Source organism: Triturus cristatus, chromosome 10 (genome assembly GCF_964204655.1).
Source record: "Triturus cristatus chromosome 10, aTriCri1.1, whole genome shotgun sequence".
Taxonomy (NCBI): domain Eukaryota; kingdom Metazoa; phylum Chordata; class Amphibia; order Caudata; family Salamandridae; genus Triturus; species Triturus cristatus.
Window position 1 is genome coordinate 814,485,750 of NC_140593.1, and position 20,259 is coordinate 814,506,008.

The 20,259-nt window shown below is 45.6% G+C and overlaps 1 protein-coding gene across 4 annotated transcripts in view; it reads left to right on the top strand.

Moving 5' to 3' along the window:
* The window catches only part of CAPN15 (calpain 15), a 364,024-nt gene that overhangs the window by 161,931 nt on the left and 181,834 nt on the right, over positions 1-20,259 (top strand). For 3 of the 4 annotated variants that reach the window (XM_085628400.1, XM_085628399.1, XM_085628398.1), the window contains exon 2: positions 16,908-18,384. In XM_085628400.1, the coding sequence (XP_085484526.1) occupies positions 16,930-18,384 (1,455 nt within the window). In that variant the 5' untranslated portion in view covers positions 16,908-16,929. Of the gene's footprint in view, positions 1-12,142; positions 12,483-16,907; positions 18,385-20,259 lie in introns of all 4 variants that reach the window. The other variant, XM_085628397.1, reaches the window with a different exon arrangement.

The window sequence follows — 20,259 nt, forward strand, 5'->3', positions numbered from 1 at the left end:
GATTGTGGTGCTGCACTCCCGTCCTGCATGCCCTGTGTGGTGTATTGTGCTGCTGCAAACCCTGATGCCTGCCCTGCAGGGTCAGTTTGGTGCACCTCTCCATGTCTCTCCTGTCCTCTGTTATCCAAGTCCATGTCCCTATCCCATTTCCTTCCATGATCCAATGTACCATACTTGCGAACATTTTGAACTTGGTAAGAGGGAGATTTTGAAAAAAAACTGGGGTATTGATTTTCCCCTTTGAGTTACATTGAAAAAGAGGATATTGTAGACAGGAGACAGATCAAATAAAGCCCATTTGAGCTTAAAAACATTGGACGTTTCCTGGCTGAATCGGGTCTGTTGGCATGTATGGTTGTACTACCATTGCCTCTTCCTTCTGCCCACAATGGTCTATTACATTGCCACAGCCTTGAAGGAGGGTAGATTTTGTATCACAGGGGGCCCCTGGCCCGTTCTGTCCACACCTGAAGTATGAGACCCTTGTCCTTGCCCTGCCAGCCGCATTTGTAGGCTGTATTAAATTGACCAGCGGGTCCTGTGTTGCTATATAATTATCCTGAGACATCCTTACCACTCAGCCAGCATAAACCCCTGTGTAGGCCCTTCTGTTCAATATGTAGGCCTCTTTGTTAAATTGACCATAGCTCTGCAATTTTAGTGTATAGCAGTCTGAAGGCAGGTCTGCGAGGCCTTCTGCTCCAAACTAGTAGCCCCCACCCTACCCGAGTGCTCCATATCACAGTTCAACATCCCCCTGAAGCTGTCGACATACAGTAGGCTGCATCCTGGACTGGTACTTGCTTCCTGGGCAGGTTTCCCGCTTTTAAGGAAGTGGCAACCGCAGAGCGTCAAGTTAGGAGAACTGAGGAGATTTTATACATGAATATATTGAATTCCTGTACAATACCCATTATTTTCTGCTTGCTCTATGGAACTTACGATAAGCGATTGGCCTGAGAGACTGACCTTTTCACCCAGTCCATTGTCAGCATTAAGTGGGTAAATGACGAAATGTCTGGTAAAATCTGCAGACGAAGCTTTTGGGTAGCATACGTAGGTAGATGTAGCGTGCAAAGGAGCCCACAAAATGATATAAAAAGGGAGCACCCACAGATATCGACGGACAACCTCGCCGTCTGTATGTAGGTTAACAGGCTGTGCAGGTTTTCCCCAAGAACTGGGAGCTCTTGTCTTCCTTTGCTTAAAATGTCTTGCTCAGCTTTGCTTGAAGTATCTTATTCTATTTTACCTATATGAAATGTCATGTTATGTTTAACCATTGTTCTCTTTACTTTTGCATTTAAAAGATGTTGTATTGTAATTGCAGGAATGCTTGCTCTAAGAGTAAATGTGAGTGTCCCTAGGTAACATTTTCCTTGGTGTAACTTGTTTCTCATGATGCATTTATAGATGTGTTTTCTCTCTCTCTCTGTCAGTCCATTAATTGAGATACAGAGAATATCATGACAGCTGTATGATTATCTGGATTCTGTATTTTGTACTTTAGGTCTCTATTCTGCGGTTTCTTTGAAGTTGCATCTTCTCATTAAACTGCCATTGTATTCTGCCTCCAATTCCATGTCTCATATGTCTGTTTTCTTGATTTTTGGAGCAAGCATTCCTAGGCACCCCGGCTCAAATTAAGGTGCCCCTTTTGTCCCTGACTCACTCTCCTGCTCAGTTCTGTGGTGGCTCCCGGGGCTCTGGGGACCGCCCCTAGCTTCCTTGACCCGTAATAGATCTTCCCTCCAACAGCCTCTCTTGCAAGTCCTGTATTGTTGGTTTGTTGCCCCTGCCCCCCTTTCCACTGCCCTCCATAGTCTGTTGTGCTTCCACGGCCCTTCCTGCCTGCTCAGTGTGGTTAAATTGTTGCCTTTGCACCCTCCTACCTGCCTTCAATTTTCAGAGTCCGTGCCCCTGGCCTCTGCCTCTCAACAGTATCCTAATGAACAACTAGATTGCTAACATTCTATATTTATTACAAAAGTGTGGAGCGCCTGACATCATCTTGATGTAATCAAAACTGTAATACCTAGAGCATTCCTTTAGAAATTACATATATGAGAGGGTCTTATTGGCATCAAAATTATGGTTAGTGCTCTAAAAGACTAAAATAAGGACATATTTTCTGAGTTTTCAAATAGCGACAAAGCACTTTTAAATTATTTGTTATCTTTATGTTTTTTTATCTAGTTGACAACTTGATTAAATGTTGCACTTAGGGGAGAGGATGTGGTGTTACTTCCAGAACTGCAGACTTTGCAACTGGGGAACCAGGTTGAAGTTTCTGCTTCAGCTCGACATTCTGTGATTCTGGTCAAATCACTTAGTCTCCCCATGTCTACAACCAAAATGAATTTGTTCTTGTGTGATGTAACCAATGCTCATGTAAAGCACTCCAATACCTGACAAGTCTGCACTATATAACACTGCAAAAACACAAAATAATAAGTGTTTTGCACACTTCTGTCATTGGGCTATATTTGGGCTATATCTGGGTGATTTTGGGCTACATTTGGGCTCTTTTGTCTCCGGTGGCCATCTTGGGAGATTTATTTGTTATGAAGTTTCCTAATTTCCTCATGTACTGCAGTCTCCTCAGTCGGAAATGCTTTCAGTTTTTTACTTTGATTCCATCATGAAGGTATTCAGATATGTCACACATTTGCCATGAATTCTGAATGTTAGCACTCTAGTTGCTCATTAGATCACTGTAGTAAAACTACTGCTCACCATGGAAGTCTGCTCCTGGTATTAAAAGTGCATGTTTCAGTCTGCATGTCAGAATTTTTTAATGAAATAGAAGAGGATTTGAGAAGTCACTCAAAATGTGCCCTCATTTTCTTTCTTCAGCATTAATCATAATTTCTATGGCAAAATGAACCCCCTCATTGTGTTCCTTTTTAAATTAAATGTTTTAAGTGTTACCAGTTTATTCCAATCAAGATGGCTTCAGGTGTGCCATACTTTTGTCATAATGAAGACAGTAAGTGCTCTAGTTGTTTTTAAGAACATTCTTGGACATTCTGTCATTGGGCTATACTTGGGCTACATCTGGGTGATATTTGGGCTACATTTGGGCTCTTTTGTCTCTGGTGGCCATCTTGGGAGACTTATTTATTATGAAGTTTCCTAATTTCCTCATTTACTGCAGTCTCCTCAGTAGGAAATACTTTCAGTTTTTTACTTTGATTCCATCAAGAAGGCATTCAAATGTGTCACACATTTGCCATAAAATCAGAATGTTAGCACTCTTTTTGCTCATTAGATCACTGTAGTAAAGCTACTGCTCACCAGGGAAAACTGCTGCTGGTATTGAAAGTGCATGTTTCAGTCTGCATGCCAGGATTTGAGAAGTCACTCAAAATGTGCCCTAATTTTTCTTTATGCAGCACTAATCATACTTTTTATGGAAAAATGAACCACCTCATTTTGTTCCTTTTTAAATTAAATGTTTTAAGAGTTACCACTTTAATCCAAGCAAGATGGCTTCAGGTGTGCCATACATTTATCATAAGTAGGACGGTTAGCGCTCTAGTAGTTCTTTGGAACACTCTGGAAAGCTGCAGTAGAACACAAAGGAATCAACTGACAGTCTCTGCCCTTGTTGGATGTACATGTTTTACTGAGAATGTCAGACTTCATTCTCACATGACTGAGAAAGATAATGTGAATTTACAGAAAATAAGCTCTCAGTTTAGCTTATAGATCACCTTCCAAACCTCTGTGGTAAAAGCATGAGAAAATATTTTTCTCTCAATCATGATATCCCAGCAGAAGGCTTTTTCACATGGTGAAATAACCTTAGAACATACCACAATTCCTAAAATGAGTATGGTACCATCAACAAATGATTTATAATGTAACTAAAGTCTTAAAATCTTCTATTAACTGCAATGCTTTTTAATGAGGTGCTATCATGTATATTGGTCCCAAGATGGCTGCCAACACTTCTTGGATGAAGTGCTGACAGCCAATCAGATCTCAGGATGAGATGTGTGGTTAGGCTCCGCCCACATATATATATTGATTTAAATGCTATTTTCTCAGGAACTACTGAACAGATTTACACCAGACCTACAAAAGGCACTTCCTTGACCTGAGGACTACCTCTCTGCCAAATTTCAAGTAACTCTGTTCAGCCGTTCGGGCTGTAGCTGTGTCTAAAGGTCCTATGGAAAAATGCATGGGAAAAACGCGTTTTGGGACCCCCCTTTTTTCTCAGCCCCCGCTTGACGAATCCCCCCGAGACTTTCAGGGTAGGAGCGGAGCGTAGCGCCCCACCTATTTTGAAAATTTCGCGAGGATTCATCGACCGGCGCCAAAGTTATTCCAAATAGAATGTTGCGGATTTCCTATGGAAACAGGGTCCTAACTATAACTATCTACTGGCGACCGCCAGTAGATAATATATATATATATATATATATATATATATATTCACTTAAAAAACCATAGGTTTCACACATGTTATAGTTAGGTGGATATTTCACTCATAAAAAACCAATGAAATTCCACCGTTCTAGTTAGTTCAGATAACTATAACTCGCGCGCCCGCAATCCTCTGCTCATGACGTCACATATTACATCACTCATGACATGGTCAGTGGCATCACTCTTGACATCACTGATGACATCATCCTTGTGATAGAGTGGCGGTCGCGCGAGTTATAGTTATCTGAACTAACTATAATGGTGGAATTTCATTGGTTTTTTTACGAGTGAAATGTCCAGCTAACTAGAACATGTGTGAAACCTATGGTTTTTTAAGTGAATTTGCAAGGTTTTTTAAATGCTAATTCCCAACTATAACGTGTGTGAAACCTATGGTTTTTTCAGTGAATTTGTACGGTTTTTTAAATGCTAAGTTATGTATGTATTATTATTTTTTTTATATATTTATTTTTCAATAAACTACGTATGTATATAGTTATAGATAGACTGTATCCTTTAATATGGAATGGCTCATTTTAAATGTTTTTTTTTCTTTTAAGGGTTTTTTTACCATGCGCGCATCGTGATTTTTTGAATAAAAGAATAAAATGTTTTTTTCACCTTTCGGGGTCCTTCAGGGTCCCCCTGACAAAGGCTAGGGGGTCAGGAACTCTCTACCCTGCCCCCTTTTCACGTTCTCCACCTTTATTTTTCATTGTCACACACAAAATGGCAGCCGACACATCCTGATTTCGACCAATTCGAATGTTGACTGACAAGTAACCACCAATCAGAATTACGCTTGCGCACGTTATGGATATTTATGTACCTTTAACTGCAATTTTCTCAGGTACTACTGAATAGATTGACACCATATATGCAAAAGGCACATGCCTGACCTGAGGACTACCTCTTTGGCAAATTTCAAGTAATTCTGTTCAGCCGTTCGGGCTGTACCTTCGACTAAAGGTCCTATGGGAAAATGCATGGGGAAAACGCGTTTTGGGACCCCCCTTTTTTCTCAGCCCCCGCTTGACGAATCACCTCGAGACTTTCAGGGTAGGAGCTGAGCGGAGCGCCCCATTAGTTTTGAAAATTTCGCAAGGATTCGTCAACCGGCGCCAAAGTTTTTCAAAATAGAATTTCAGATTTCCTATGGGAACTCGGTCCTAACTATAACTATCTACTGGCGACCGCCAGTAGATAAAATATATATATATATATTTTTTTTTTCCATAAATGTTTGAGAAACACACACTCGCTGGATGATGTCATCAGTGATGTCATTTGAGATACACCGACCATGTCATGAGTGATGTAATATGTGACGTCATCAGCAGTGCATTGCAGTGAATTTCTAAGGTTTTTACATGCTAATTTCTAACTATACCGTCCATGAAACCTATGTTTTTTTCCAGTGAATTTCTAAGGTTTTTTTAAATGTTAATTTCGAACTATAACGTAGGAGTCACGTTTGCAGAGTGGTGCAGAAAGGGGTCTGGGCCTCTGACCAGCGCTCAGGAATTCCACAGCGTACTTACAGGCGGTACCAGAGGGCTACTTGGCCGCCAAGGTCCCTCAGGAGTAAAGTGGACTTCATCCTCCAACCAGTACTGTGCCAGGAGGCACGTTTGCAGGGTGGTAAAGAAGGGTGAGCGTGGCCTCCGAAGACCTCTTAGCAATTCCACTGTGTGGGACTTACTGGAGGTAACAGGAGGGGTAGTTAGCCCCCATGGTCAACCTTGGGGGCCAACTACCCCTCCTATTACCTCCAGTAAGTCCCACACAGCAGGAGTGCTAAGTTCTCATAGCAGGCCACGCCCCCTTTCCCCACTACTCTGCAAACACACTCCCTGGCGCACTCTTGGATAAGCATTAAAGTCCCCTTCGCTGCTGGGGGTCCTTAGGGGCCAACTAGCCTACCTGATACCTCCAGTATGCCCCAGATAGTGGAGTTGCTGACAGGTGAACACAGGCCATGCCCCCTTTCTCCGCCACTCTGCAAATTCGCCTCCTGGCACGTTCTTGGTTGTGGTATTAAGTCCTCTTGAGTCCTGAGGGTCCCGCTAGCCCACCAGGTACCTCCAGTAAGCCCCACACAGCTGGATTGCTGAGAGTGGTCCAAGGCCATGCCTCCTTTTTTTCCACCACTGTGCAAACGCGCCTCCTGGCGCTCTGCTGCTCGGGATGAAGTCCACTTTAGTCCTGAGGTCCTCAGGGGAGAAGAAGACATCTTCGCCCCACCAGCAATGCGCCAAGAGGCGCATTTGCAGAGTGTTGTAAAAAGGGGCGTGGCCTCGGACCACCTCTCAGCAATCCTACTGTTTGGGGCTTACTGGAGGTACCTGGTGGGCTAGTTGGCCCCCAGGGAACCTCAGGATTCTAGGTGACTTGATCCCCCAACTTAGAATGCACCATGAGGCGCGTTTGCAGAGTGGTGCAGGGAGGGGTGGGGCCTCCGGTGAGATGCTGACTTTTCTTTTTTTGTGTTAGAACGTGGGCTGTGTGTCCCCCTTCTCTTAATATTTTGTGGGCCCTGGGGACCCCATCCACCAGGGCCTGACCCATTAAAAAAAAAAAAAACGGGAAACTGGCCACGCTGCCCCCCTCGGACAATTTCGGCCCTGGGTACCCCATCCCCCGGGGCATGGCATCGTTTAATTTTTTATCATCATTTATATGGGAGGGGGGCCGCGTGGCCCCCCTTCCCTCAGCCACTTTTGGCCCCGGGAACCCCATTCGCCGTGGTCTTGCCTTGTTTAGTTTTTTAAAAATGTCTTTTTATCACCGGAGGGCGGCCGCGTTGCACCCTTTCCCTTGGCCACCTTTGTCCCCGGTTTCCCCATCCCCCCAGGCCTGGCCTCATGATTGGGACCGCGGAGGAAGCCCCAATGCCCCCGCGGTCCCAGCTGGCTCCCCGCCTCCTGCGGGAGCCGGCATTGCATTTGGACAAGGGGAACTGCTCGACATGCAGATGCCCTTGTCCAAAAGCAATCTGCTTTGCTTCATGGAAGCGATCGCAGGTTTCCTGCTCTCGCGTCCACGAAGCAAAGCAGTGTTTGCAATGACAGGGTGGGAGCCGTGTTTCCGCCCTGTCATTGCAAACTGCAATGTCCCAGGGGTGGGCACCCCGGGACATTGCTGGAGCCGGCCCTGGGGGGAGGTTGTCCCCATGGCCATGAAGGGCTCCTGGAGGGGGGCCACGTGACCCCCCCTCAACATGTATGTAGCCCCAGGGAGGTGGTGGTCCCCAAGCGCCGTTGTTATATAATCCATGCCCCAGTGTTTGGGGGGGGGGGGGGGTGGCAGGAGCCACCCCAACACTTAATCAAAATAACTGAAGCCCCGGGAGGTGGCAGTCCCCGGGGCTTGGGGGGGCCCGCGTGGCCCTCCCTATAACTGAATGCCCCGGGAAGGTAGGGGTCCCCGGGACAGCATGGGGAGGGCAGGAGCCCCCCCACACATTTTATTAAAAGCCCCGGGAGGTGGCAGTCCTCGGGGCTGCGGGGGGGTGCGTGCTCCCCGCGCATAAATAATAAATCCCCGGGGAGGTGACGGTCCCCGGGGCTGCGGGAGCCCCCCGCGGGCCTCCGCTAAATAAATCAGGATTACTTCCGAGACCTAGCCCACCTGGGGGGGCTTTAAAAAAAGAAGCGCGGGAGACCACACTTTGTTTTTTAAAACAAAATTCAGCAGTATTTGTCCACTCTGGCCAAATTTTATTATTTTTTTTTAATGCTTTTTGGGCCCTCTCTGACCAGGCCTAGGGTGTTTTTACCCTGCCCCCTTTTCTTGTTTTTAATAGTTTTTCTCACCTTTTTTCTTGTGACTCTGTACCGAGTCACAAGATGGCTGCCAACACTTCCTGGTTTGAAGTGTTGGCAGCCACTCAGAAACAAGCTCGTGATCCGGCAGGTTCAGCCAATCCGATCTCACAATTCTCAAATATCAATATCTGTAAATCTTTAGATATCTTAAAAACTACTGAACGGATTTACACCATATAAAGAAAAGCGTGCTTTCTGGACCAAAAGCTACCTTTTTGCTAGATTTGGTGTAATGTCATTCAGCAGTTCAAGCTTTAGCCGTGTCTAAAGTGTCCTATGGAAATTAACATGGAGACCACCTATTTTTTCTCGGCCTCCACTTGACTAATCACCCCGAAACTTTCAAGACAGCAGCTGACTTGAGCGGGCCAAAAGTTTTGATAATTTTGGGAAGATTTGTCAAACAGCGCCAAAGTTATTGGCAAATAGAAAAACGATTTTAATATAGAAACTATGACCTAACTATAACTACCTACTGGCTACCGCCAGTAGGTAATGTAAATGTGTGTATATATACGTATGTATATGTGTGTATACATATGTATGTGTGTGTGGTGTGTATATATATATATATATATATATATATATGTGTGTGTGTATAAATATATGTATATGTTTGTGTTTATATATATGTGTGTGTATATAACTATGTATCTATATATAGATGCATCTATTCTGCCGCCAGGCCTTTAAAATAGATAGTATGGCATAGCTGAGTGTGCAGCACCGGCACTTACATCGCTGCATCCAGTGTTTCCCTTCTAGTTTTAATACTTTTTACAGTGATGTAAGTGGTTTATTAGTTTGTCGCAGACAGGCTAGGCCCTCATGCGCACACCATGCCTACATCTAAGCACTGTGAGTTTGTTTCTGCTTGTATTGGGAGTCCAGCCCATAGCCCTAGCTGCCACCTGTTATTGTGCACACAACACTTCTGTCATTTAGAAGCTGGAATGCGTAGGCCACCAGGGCAGAACCACGATGTATCTGCTTTTCAATGTCTAACATTTGCACATGAAGGGAATTGTATTAGTGGTGTAGTGTTCCAAGCTACTGGGTAAATGGCAGTGCCCCAGATATTTTCTCTGTGGCTCCCTTTTTTTTTTTTAACTCTTATAATCCAAGTGGTAATAGCAATTTGTCGTGTTTGGGACTTCACTTTTGTTGAGCTAGTCATATCAGTTATCTCATTTCTTTGACATGCATGTTGCATTTCTTTACTTAACTGTGTAAGAAGAAGGGTTATTATTAATGGCTGGGATTAATTCAAACATTTCCATCCTCCACTTTTAGTTTTTTTTCCATTAACCAACCTATGTGGCACAAATATGCCCATTGGGCGGTTATTGTAGCTCACTGTGTAACAGTACCTCAAGTCACACTTTACTCATGAGGCACTAGGCCGAAACTGGTCTAGTATTGTTTGTGTTTACGTCCAGCATGGTGGACTGGACAGATTAATCACTAACCTTGTGGTCCGGAGTTTCGTGCTACTCACAGTCAGCTACTCGGCAGGAGTAGAAAGCGCTATATAAATCCTATCACAATTCAGGTCAGGGACAATAGTGATTTCCATATAGCTGATTCATGTCTGTAAAGACACAATATGGGAGAAAAACAATGAACCGGAATATGCCTCAGAAGAATTGAAGTAGATAATTTTAGGAATTCCATCCTTCACCTTTTGCACTTGTTAATCTTCACCTTCTATTTCTTGATTATCACCGTTTAAGCTAATTTTCCATATTTTTTTATTGCTTGTTTTTGCATACTATATGCATGTTTCCACTAAATATGCCAAGAATAAGAGAATAAATACAGAAGTCACTTTTCTCAAGCTCGTGTCCTTCATCAGGATATCAGTGGAATGACCTAATCCTCTATCATTTTGCTACAAAAATTGTAAAATGTATGCTTTTACACAGAATGATTGCCCCTGGTAGAAAAAGCAAATTACCCACACAAACTAAATTGCATCTTAAATGAACTCTGATTCTGTCTAAGACCTTGCAATTATTACGGACCTACATTGACTATTTTGGTTACCAATGTTCTTGCTTTCACCTTTTGTGTATTAATGCAGTTTGTCACCAAATGTAACACATAATTGCCTAATCGTACCTAGTTGGTAAATTGTTTATATGTTAAGCTACTGTTTGCTCAGTTTTGTCTTGTTTGTCCAGCCTTCAGATGGTTCATTACACAATTCCCTTACTTTGTCATATTTTCACCCAGTATGAGTTACTTCTTTTAGACCACATTGGTAATTGGTTGTGATTTCTGATAGGTGTTTCCAGGTGGTTTGTTTTGTCACTCTCACCCCTGCTGGTTCTTGATGAATCTCGTTGATAGATAGGTCACTCTGCGGTCTCGGGGAAGTATTCGTAGTTCTACCAGAATCACACTGATCTACCCCCTCGTCTCGTGGGTTATTTCACCAAACTCAAAAGAAACATTCTATGCCCTTTGATCCTTTAATACCACAGGAAATGACTTCACATTTATTTTCTCCCAGTAACGTCACAGAAGTGACCTTCTGCATCTGTTGACCCTGGTTAAAGTGGCAAAATCATGCCATGGGTAAGGATAAACTCAGAAAATCTGAAGGATAATCTGTGCATCATAAAGGAATCCTGTGTGATATTTGTATTTTAACTTTCTACAGGACAACTGTCTAAATTAATAGTTAACCTAAGAATTTCCTAAAAGATGGTACCTTGTCCTGGGCAGGGTATGCTCAGACGTGAGTCCCTTGCTCACTTTGCCACTGGATTCAAGCAAGCCTGGCTGAAGACGGCTGAAATGCCAGAAACCGGTCCTAGGAAGCTTGTTTCCGGCCCAGGGAAGACATGGCTTGGCAGTTCGGGCTGGACTGTTCCCATGAGGCACAGGGTCAGACTGATTTGCATATGGCCATGTCTGAACTGGGGTGGCAGAGTGGGCTAAAGAACGGTGATGGAATAAACCCAGATCAGTTGACTGGGGGTGAGTGCTTGCAATGTTCAACACTCCGTCCATCATTTCCTTTGGTTTTTACCTTGTCCTACCTGCCATATACTGTCCAAACAGATTATGCTACTTCCTATAGAATCGTTTGTGAGCCCCCCAAAAATCGGAACATTGACTGTTCCTACTCTTCACTTAGGAACTAACAATCTGTAAGAAATCCTAGGATTACCCTTGGAATCTGATTACTGGGAGGAATTCTGTTAGGAAGTGGATAAAATAAGGGTAAAACTGATCGTGATTTAAGAAGCTCACTGAAGCTGATAAAGAGAAGGCACGCATGCTGCAAGAGGTAACATGGGGGACCACGTTTCAATCACTAGAGATCCCTTAAATGGGCACCTCTGGCATCAGTTTATGCCCCACAGAGTGGTTGGAAGTCAGTTGCTTGATGGGTTCTGCAAGGGGATGGTGATGGAAAATTGTGTCCATTTCTTTACTGTCAGGTGGCTCAGGGGGGAAGTGGTTAGTTTGAAGCCTGAGGCATGGGAGAGGGGGCATGATTAGGGAGATAGTGGGAGAAATGGCTAGTCTTGGGGATCACTTATTGACACTTCTGCTTCTCATTCCTTGATAGCTCATTATGAGACACTTTGATGCACTTGTAATAGGGTTATACATTCTCCCTTCAATAATTCTACTTTTTACTATTTTTTTTTAAGTGTGGGCAGATTTACCTTAAATGTCTGGTATTTTCCTGACAAGAGAGTGCCTCTGTCTTTCTGTTGGCTAAACAGAGGTGCGCAGACTTGCGCTTTGCACATTGTTCCAAATGACCCTAAACTCTGTAGCCTCTCTGTTAAGTTACATCTTTTTTCTTTTTCTTTCTTTTCTCTTTCCTGTTATCTCGTTTGTCTCGCTGCTGTGATCAGAGTCTGCATTCTGCTCTTCAGAGTGGATACCTTCCCACCGTTCCACGCCTTGGCACCGGGCATACCCCGGCAGTGTCGGACTGCCAATGTTGCGAACACGGCTGTGACCTGCAGTCGGCTTCTGCCTGGGCCTCTCTTGCTCTGTAAACCGGGGCAGGAGCCCCATGGGGAGCTCAGCCTCGTCCTTGGCTGCTCAGAGGGATTCAGACCATGGCTTTACCAGCTCTTCCTTCCCGGGGCCCCCGGCCGTGGCCTGGTATAGGACTAGCACAGGTGCTCCACTTTGGCCAGGTGCCCTCATAACCCAGCAAGAGCAACACATTTATCACCGGATGCGGAGGTAAGGAGTGTGTGAAAGTGGCTGTGCATCTACGCAGACCTTGATCCCATAGCTTTTGAGCCATTAAATGATGATGCTTTGTTTGCGTTTTTACTAGCCCCATCATCTTTCAATGTAGGTGTTAACTCTAACGTCATGCCTTGGGAAAGTTGAGTTCTTTCATTTGACAGCACTCGAAAGAAGGCCCAGAGATGTTTATATCTTGCGAAAAACTTAAGATCAAAAGCACAAGCACTTTTAGCGAAAAGAGAGCATACCAATGTTTACATTACATCTATTAAGTAGCATAGTCAAAGTATTTTGCTATAATAGCCGCTCAGGTACTACGTGAGGGCCATTCCTTCTTTTTTAATATTGTCTTACTGTTTTTATTCTTGTATTACGTATATTTGTGCATTGTTGCTTTCCTCATGGTGGCACGTTTCACCCTGTATGATGTGGTTTATTTCATGGTGGTATGTCCCACCCTTTGAATGATTTTAACAAATCAAATAAAAGTATCTTATCTCAGTGCTCGGAGTGTCAACTTGGGTTTTGTTTGACTTCACTGCTCCTACAGTCATATGCCCCCCACTCAGCCTCCACTTGCTCCCCAGTACTCACTTTAACTCTCCTGTCCTAGCCTAGTATTCTGCAGTGATAGTATCACTCAAAAGTCCTAGCCCCCCCGGTGCCAGACATTGTGTATTGGGTGGCATGCTATACGGTCACTTCTTCTTGCAAAGAATGCCCTAGAATTATAGTGAATGGTGACTATTCTGTACTCTTTGAACACACTTTCAATGTGGCCTTGGCCTGTGTTACAACAGTGTGAAATAAATGGTGCTTGAAGTTAATTCAGTAGATAAGGACATCCTTGGCAATGGACGCAACTGCAGTTACTTCATCCTTAGAATACCCAGAATGTGAACAAGTTGCATGTGAGAGTAGAGGAATGTTGTCCCTAGCCCTGTTAGTGCCTTCTAAGATGATACTCATTGCACATTGATGGGTCACTATTTATACTCTTTGCATTGTGATAGGTCAATGTTGATACACTCTGCACATTGATAGGTCTCTTTTGTCTGCTCCAGTCACTGCTCCTCCAATACATCGAAATGATTTTCTGTACCAAGGCTGAAGTTGGAGTATTTGTATTCTTTACTTACTTAAAAAAGAACGGACTAAAATGTAATCTCTTCTGTTGTAAAGTACTATGTGCTTTTTCCATTGCATACGTTCTTTGCGGCCAGCAGAGAATGCAGAGGAAACGAAACATCTGGGTCAGATGTGGAAATGGAGTTGTATTCTGGCAAGGGTGAGGGTGGGGTTGTGAAATGTGTCATTCAAGCACCTATAGAGATATAAGAGGGTACAGTTGTAGTAGTATTAGTGCTATTTGGTTACTTATCACAGTGGTATTTGTATTTTTAAAATGGATTTCGCATTGAAGGACTAGCTGTCAAGTGGAATTATTTTGTTTTAGAAGTACATGTCGTGGTGTGGGCTGACCATAAGCAACAAGTGCAGTTTTCTCTGACAAGTATTGTATACAAGCGCCAGCCCTGCCAGAAAAGCCTAGAAGTAACTCAGTACCACGTCGTGACCGAATTTATATTAGAACATCAAAACAAAACAATATGTTTTGTAGAAAAAAACATAACATTAGTGCATATCCGTTTGCAGTGGCCACCTCTCCCTCTCAGTAAGAACAGCTTTTCATCCCTTAGCCTTCGGTCTCTAAGAGATTATCTGATTGCACTCTGATGGTATTCTTTTTTTTTTTTATCAATTAGTACTTGTAGCTGCAGTTTAATCCCACAATCTTTGTTTAAAAATCAATTTCAAAATAAAAAAGGGCATCACAAGCAATGGCCTTCTATCTACATAAACATTAATGTGCTTCTTGAATACCTGGTTATCATGCACTAATGAGTACTCTGCGTCGCAGTCCTTTTTCTTCAGAATACTCTGTCGTCCTGATAATAAGAGAGGGGGCCCAGCGGGGAATTGAATTTTAAGTTCAGAAGAACAGAAAAATGTAATTTCCATTATAGCTTCTGCCCACCCCTGGCTCAAGCAACCAACGCAAGCATACCCAAATAACGGTTCATTTCCCCCAAATCCGAATAGCCAAGCGAACAGTTCCTACCGCAGTTAACCTCCTCGTTAACGTGACAGGTAACCGCCGTTTAGCGATCAGGGTTTCCGAACACCAGGTCATAAAACATATACGAACATCGTTATATTTCGAAATACCAATGCTATTAATACGCCCATGTCTAACACTAAAGACACATGACTAAAAGTGGGTCACCACAAGTTACCGCTTTGGGAGCCTACTAGTACGAGTTACTTTTGTCCTTCTAGCAAAAACACCGTGTGGCCCGGGCTCCGTGGGCGGGTCACTCCGCCTTCCCTCCGTTTCAGTGACTTGCCTGTCATTCCCAGATTTGGACGCTAATACCCACTGACCGACCCTCGCACACATGCATTATGTCGTCATACCTTCCAACTTTCACGGTACCACCGTGTGGCGCAGGATTTCGGCTGCCATCTCATGGTCTCCCGGTGAGGAGCCGATGTCACACGGTATCAGGGAAAACAAGCGGGAAACCACTTAAGTAGTGGTTTTCCATCTCGTTTTCCTAGGCTCTGGACTGCCGACGTCCAATAAGGGGTGTGAAAACACCACAGGACCTGAGCACCGGCCTCAGTGAGCTCCCACCCCGCTTTTGTTTATTTTTTTTTTGCAGGAGGGGGCAAGGTGGGGTTCAGAAGGGACTCGTCCGTAGTTCTCGGCACGAGGCCCCGCTCCTCCTCACATGGAGGGGTTGTTCTTCAAGTTGGCCGGTATGTGCCACCCAAGCCTCGGCCACCGTCCCCTCTGCAGCGAGCCACGCGGGGACACGAACTCTCTTCACAGTAGAAACCACCGGGCTCGAGAGATGGCGGATTCCCAGCCGCTGACGTCACTATGTGCCGTCAAGGTAACCCCTGACATCAGGCCGGCGGGACAGTTGGTCCTTTTTTTATACAGATGGATCCCTCTGGGGTTGGGTGGGGGGAGGGGGGTGTCAACGAAGAGGATTCTCTTCATATAAGTGGGGCCCATATTTTCATTTTACCCGAGTTTGATTGTACTTCCAGTTTGGACGTTGTTTTTCCAGTCGATTTGAACAATTTTCCTCAGATACGCAGCCATGCCGGACGGTAAGGGCAGGGATCTCAGCTAGGGAAGCTTGCTCTTCTGCTGACGGTGTTTTTGTTGTACACATGGAAGCTTGCACTGCTGTTGCTGCGCTGTAGATGGTTTGTTTGTCCATACCTATATGTATATGTCAGGGAGTTTGCACTGCCGCTGCCCTGCTCTAACTGTTGGTGTTTTTTTCTTCTTGTGTATGAACAGGGAAGCGTACTGTGCTGTAACCACGTTGTGCTTAGGTGTGTGAGGAAACGTTTCACTAGTGCTACCTGTTATATTCTGTATGTGGAAAACGTGTGCACCCCCTCCTGTGACCTGCTCTATTCACTTGGAATGCTTAACGTAGGTGCTTCCTGTCCTGTGTTTGCACCGTGGGTTCACTACAGCACTTGTTTAGTTTCCTTTCTGTGATTAAAGGCTGATTGCCGCCCCGGCCCTGCGGAAAACAATTGCTGTTGTCTGTGCTGTCTGTTTTTGAGTGACCCATTTTTGCAGTGCCGCATTCCACGTGTTTTGTGACTGACGAACGACTGCGGTGCTCAGTGTATCGGTTCTGTAGGCGGACGTTGAAGCATGGTTGTGGTAGCTGAACTGCACCATAGCAGTTGTGCTGTTTCGGCGTTGGTGGCCGTGTCCACACCGGGTCTGTTCTCTGTTTGTGCTTCCCATACTTTGCACTGCAGTGGCCGTGGAGCGGATTTTCAGGTGACGGTTGGGCCTAGTGCTTTTAGGCTTGTGTCGTATGCTCGGGGCCAGCTTTCACTGTTCACCAACAGGTTTGCTCTCTCCGTGCTTTAGGGGATGCACAATGGCAGTGCGAATGTAACCATTTTGCGATAGTAACTGCTGAACACTGATGCAGTGGTGGGTCACCTTTACTTTTACACCCTTTCTGCACTAAGGCATGGGTGATACTGCGCTGGTGGTTCTCGCTCCTCATCTACTGGTGGCCCCAGGCCTTCAGTTTTTTGTTGGCTTGGTGTGGAAGGGAGACAACATTTTGGTTAGGGATGTAGGTGTGGCAGCTGGGGAAAATGAAGCGTGGTGGCCATGATTGCCTATGAAGTGGGTGTAAAGAAGCTTCTGGTTTGGGAATGGATATGCTGTCACAGAGTGCCTTGGTTGTTTGCCACCGTGTATATTGTGTACTGTAATAATAAACGTACTATGGCAATGGAGAGCAAAGGAAGAGCTGCAGCCACATGCTTTGCTAACTTTTCCTCTTTTGTTTTCTGTTGCAGTCACACGCACTCTCCTGGTTCTATGGCCACTGTCCGGGAGTGGTCTTGTGGTCGCTGTACATTCTTGAACCCTGCCGGACAGCGCCAGTGCTCCATCTGCGAGGCGCCTCGCCAAAAACCAGACCTTAACCACATCTTGCGACTGAGTGTAGAGGAACAGAAATGGACCTGCTCCCGCTGCACGTTCCGAAACTTCCTGGGTAAGGGCACTTGCGAGGTGTGCGGGTTCAGCCCTGATGCTGTGCCAGATGGAGCAGCCATGCCTGTGGTAAACGGCATCTTACCGGCACCTGCTGTACTGACTGAACCCAAGCCGACCCCCCGGGAGGATGTGGCACAAAAAGTGGACACAGACAGCGAGGACTCGGATGCCAAGAGTCCTGAGGTAGCAGTGCAGAGTGAAGGGTGGGAATGTCAACGCTGCACTCTACACAACACCCCTGTTGCACACTCCTGCTCGGCCTGTGGTGGGCCTCGTAAGCTCTCACTGCCCAAGATACCCCCCGAGGCACTGGTGGTCCCTGAAGTGATAGCCCCTGTTGGATTTCAGATAGTGGCTGCTGGGCCACAGCCTACTGCCCCCACAGATAGTAGTGACCCCAATGGCAGCATTGCCACTTCCATGGAACTTGAAGTCCCAAAGCAACCTTCCTTTGCCCCCTTCTCTCCTGGTCTGCAGAACAACCCTGTACCACGGAGCCGTCGGGAGGTGCCTCCTTTGATGCAACCGTTGGCACCTGATGTTGTCCAGCCCACACTGCAGGCTTCCTGTGGGCAGAAGAGCCTGACCCGTCCCATTCCAGCCCCACGATTCCAGGAACTGAGTGCCAGCAAGCGTCTCAGTATCCTTGAGGAGGAGATGGAGGCCTCTCCTTCACACTGGACGTGTGGCACATGCTCTTTGCTGAACTCTTCGGAAGAAGCCAAATGCAAGATCTGCGGAGCTCATCGAGGCATTGATCTCATTGACTTAACTGGAGACTCCGTGCGGTTTACCCCTTGCAGCCCCTCCAGTCCAGACTTCTCAAACTGGTCCTGCTCCAAGTGCACTCTACGGAACCCCACCAGCACCCATAAGTGCATGGCCTGCCACTGTTCCAAGCTACAGGGTTTCCAGGAGCAAATTGTTCCTATTGAGCCCAAGAGCAGTTGTCCAGAGTGCAGCCAGGATCGGGGAGGGACTGCACCTGGACCGCCATGCTCCTCATGCAGCACCAAAGCCATGTCGCGCAGGCCAGCGCAACGTTTTCCTGTCCCAGAGCGACTCGGCCAGTGGTCCTGCCCAGCCTGTACGCTTCTCAACGACCTGAAGTCCAAGCACTGTGCAGCGTGCCACACACCACAGCAGTATATGATGCAGCGCAAGGGACTCAAGCCTCTCAAGAGGAGGGAGAGCATGCATGTGGAGAAGCGGCGGCAGACAGATGAAGGCGAGGCCAAGGCTTTGTGGGAGAACATTGTCCGCTTCTGTCGAGAGGTGAGTGAAGTTCATGGGATAGTCTTTTACTTGCAGTGAGGGGAGTTGTGTGGGAAACTGTTGTGGGGTAGCTTCTTAGTATGCAGAGGAGATGAATCTTTAAGGCTGTAAGTCTTTGGTTAGTACCTCAGAGGGAATGGAAACCAACTCGTGTTTCTAGTAGAGATTGGAGAGGGAGAGTCTTTGGGGTTTAGGTCCTGGGAGGTGTCTGAGAGGTCCTGCTACATCCTACTGTTTAGAGTTAGTGTCCTAGAGCTGGGAGCCCTTCAGTCATGTGGGGGTCATCGTCTGCCAATCAGGTTGTTCAGTTAGATCATCTCTGGGCCCCTCTCTTTGCATTCAGAAGAGTCACGTGTGCAGTTTTGATGACACTTGCTAAATCACAGGCACCCAAAAAACATGGCTTTCAACTCTTGTTCACACGTCTATTACTGTAGCGCTCCGTAGTGACCAAAGCATTTTTCTTTGAGTAAGTTAACCTTGATATATTTATTGGTGCCTTTGCCATATGTTTATTTATAATGTCTTTCATACGAGCCGGCTCCACTCAGCACTAATGTAACATGGGAATCTCTGCAGTTCATTTGCCCTTGAGTGCTTTCTAATGTAGGGGGGTGTTGTGTGGCCTGTGGTTGTGACTGTCTTTGCAGACTCTTTTCCCAACTCATCAATCAACACTGATTCTACCACGTCACTTCCATCTTCTAGTGCGTCATCTGCCTTTAATGTAAATTGTTTTGAGTGAGGGTGTGCCCTATGCTGTGAAGAGTTAAAACGATGACAAAGAGATCCGTATTCACCGGATTCTCATACTCTAAACCTTAGTTTCGTCAGTTTTTCTTGAGGTAATTCCACTTTAAGTCACCCTTTTTGGAAAGTGTAGCAACCCTGATGTGTCAATTTTTTTCATTTCTATTTTTGCTTTGACTTAATCTGGACCTTCAGTGGCCTCATTGAAGCCTCTTCTAGTCCCCACTAATGTGGCTACTCATGGATTTGAAAACCCCCCGCTCGGGGTGCCCGCATGGACAATCTGTGAATCCTGCCAACCGGTGAAAGGTCACAAGTAAAATAGCGGGGTGATACTAATGGCAGAAGGACCTACCTTGGGCAATAGATGTGTATCTGTGATTCCACTACAGCGGTGCACACCATACTCTTGCTTTGTTTTGTTTTATTGGTGATGGATGCTCTTATTTCCTCTTCACTTTGTATATGTTGATCTTGTGCTTCTTTGGGCCTTGTCTTGGGGCATTTAGCTCCTATCTCCTCTTAGTCACTGTGCTCTTTTGTTATTGGCATTTATTGAGCACGCAGCGGCCACTGGTATGGCCTACAAGTACTGCTGCATTTTTCTAGGATTTGGTTTAAGGGCTTCTACATTTTTTTTATCAAATACATCTGTATAGCCTAGCCATTGAGTGCTTTACATGAAACCAGTGATTACTGTAGCACATTCTCAGTGAACTTATATTACATCTGGGTAGTCTGAGGTGTTCATCTTTGAGGTAGATCCTAAAAAAGGTGTGCGTGTTTGCCTACAGTGGTGAGGGACTCGGACCAGGAACCAAAGAGTTGGATTGTGATTGCAAATACCAGAGATGTAGTCCGATTGTGCCCTGCTGATCTGTACATGACATCTCTGGCTCCGTTTAAAAGAAAAAACGCGCACACACTCTCTCTCTCCCCCTTTCTTCTTCTCTCTCTCCCTTTCTTCCTCTTCCCCTCTCTCGGGTGCATATGCAGTTTGTGATGATGCACTTAAGGAGATTCTGGCAGCTCAAGCAAGAGGAGCGTGAGTAGTGGCAGTGCCTAAATGTGGTTGCAGGTACGTGGGGGCCTGAGATGTGCTTCAGTCATGACACAGGGAGCCTC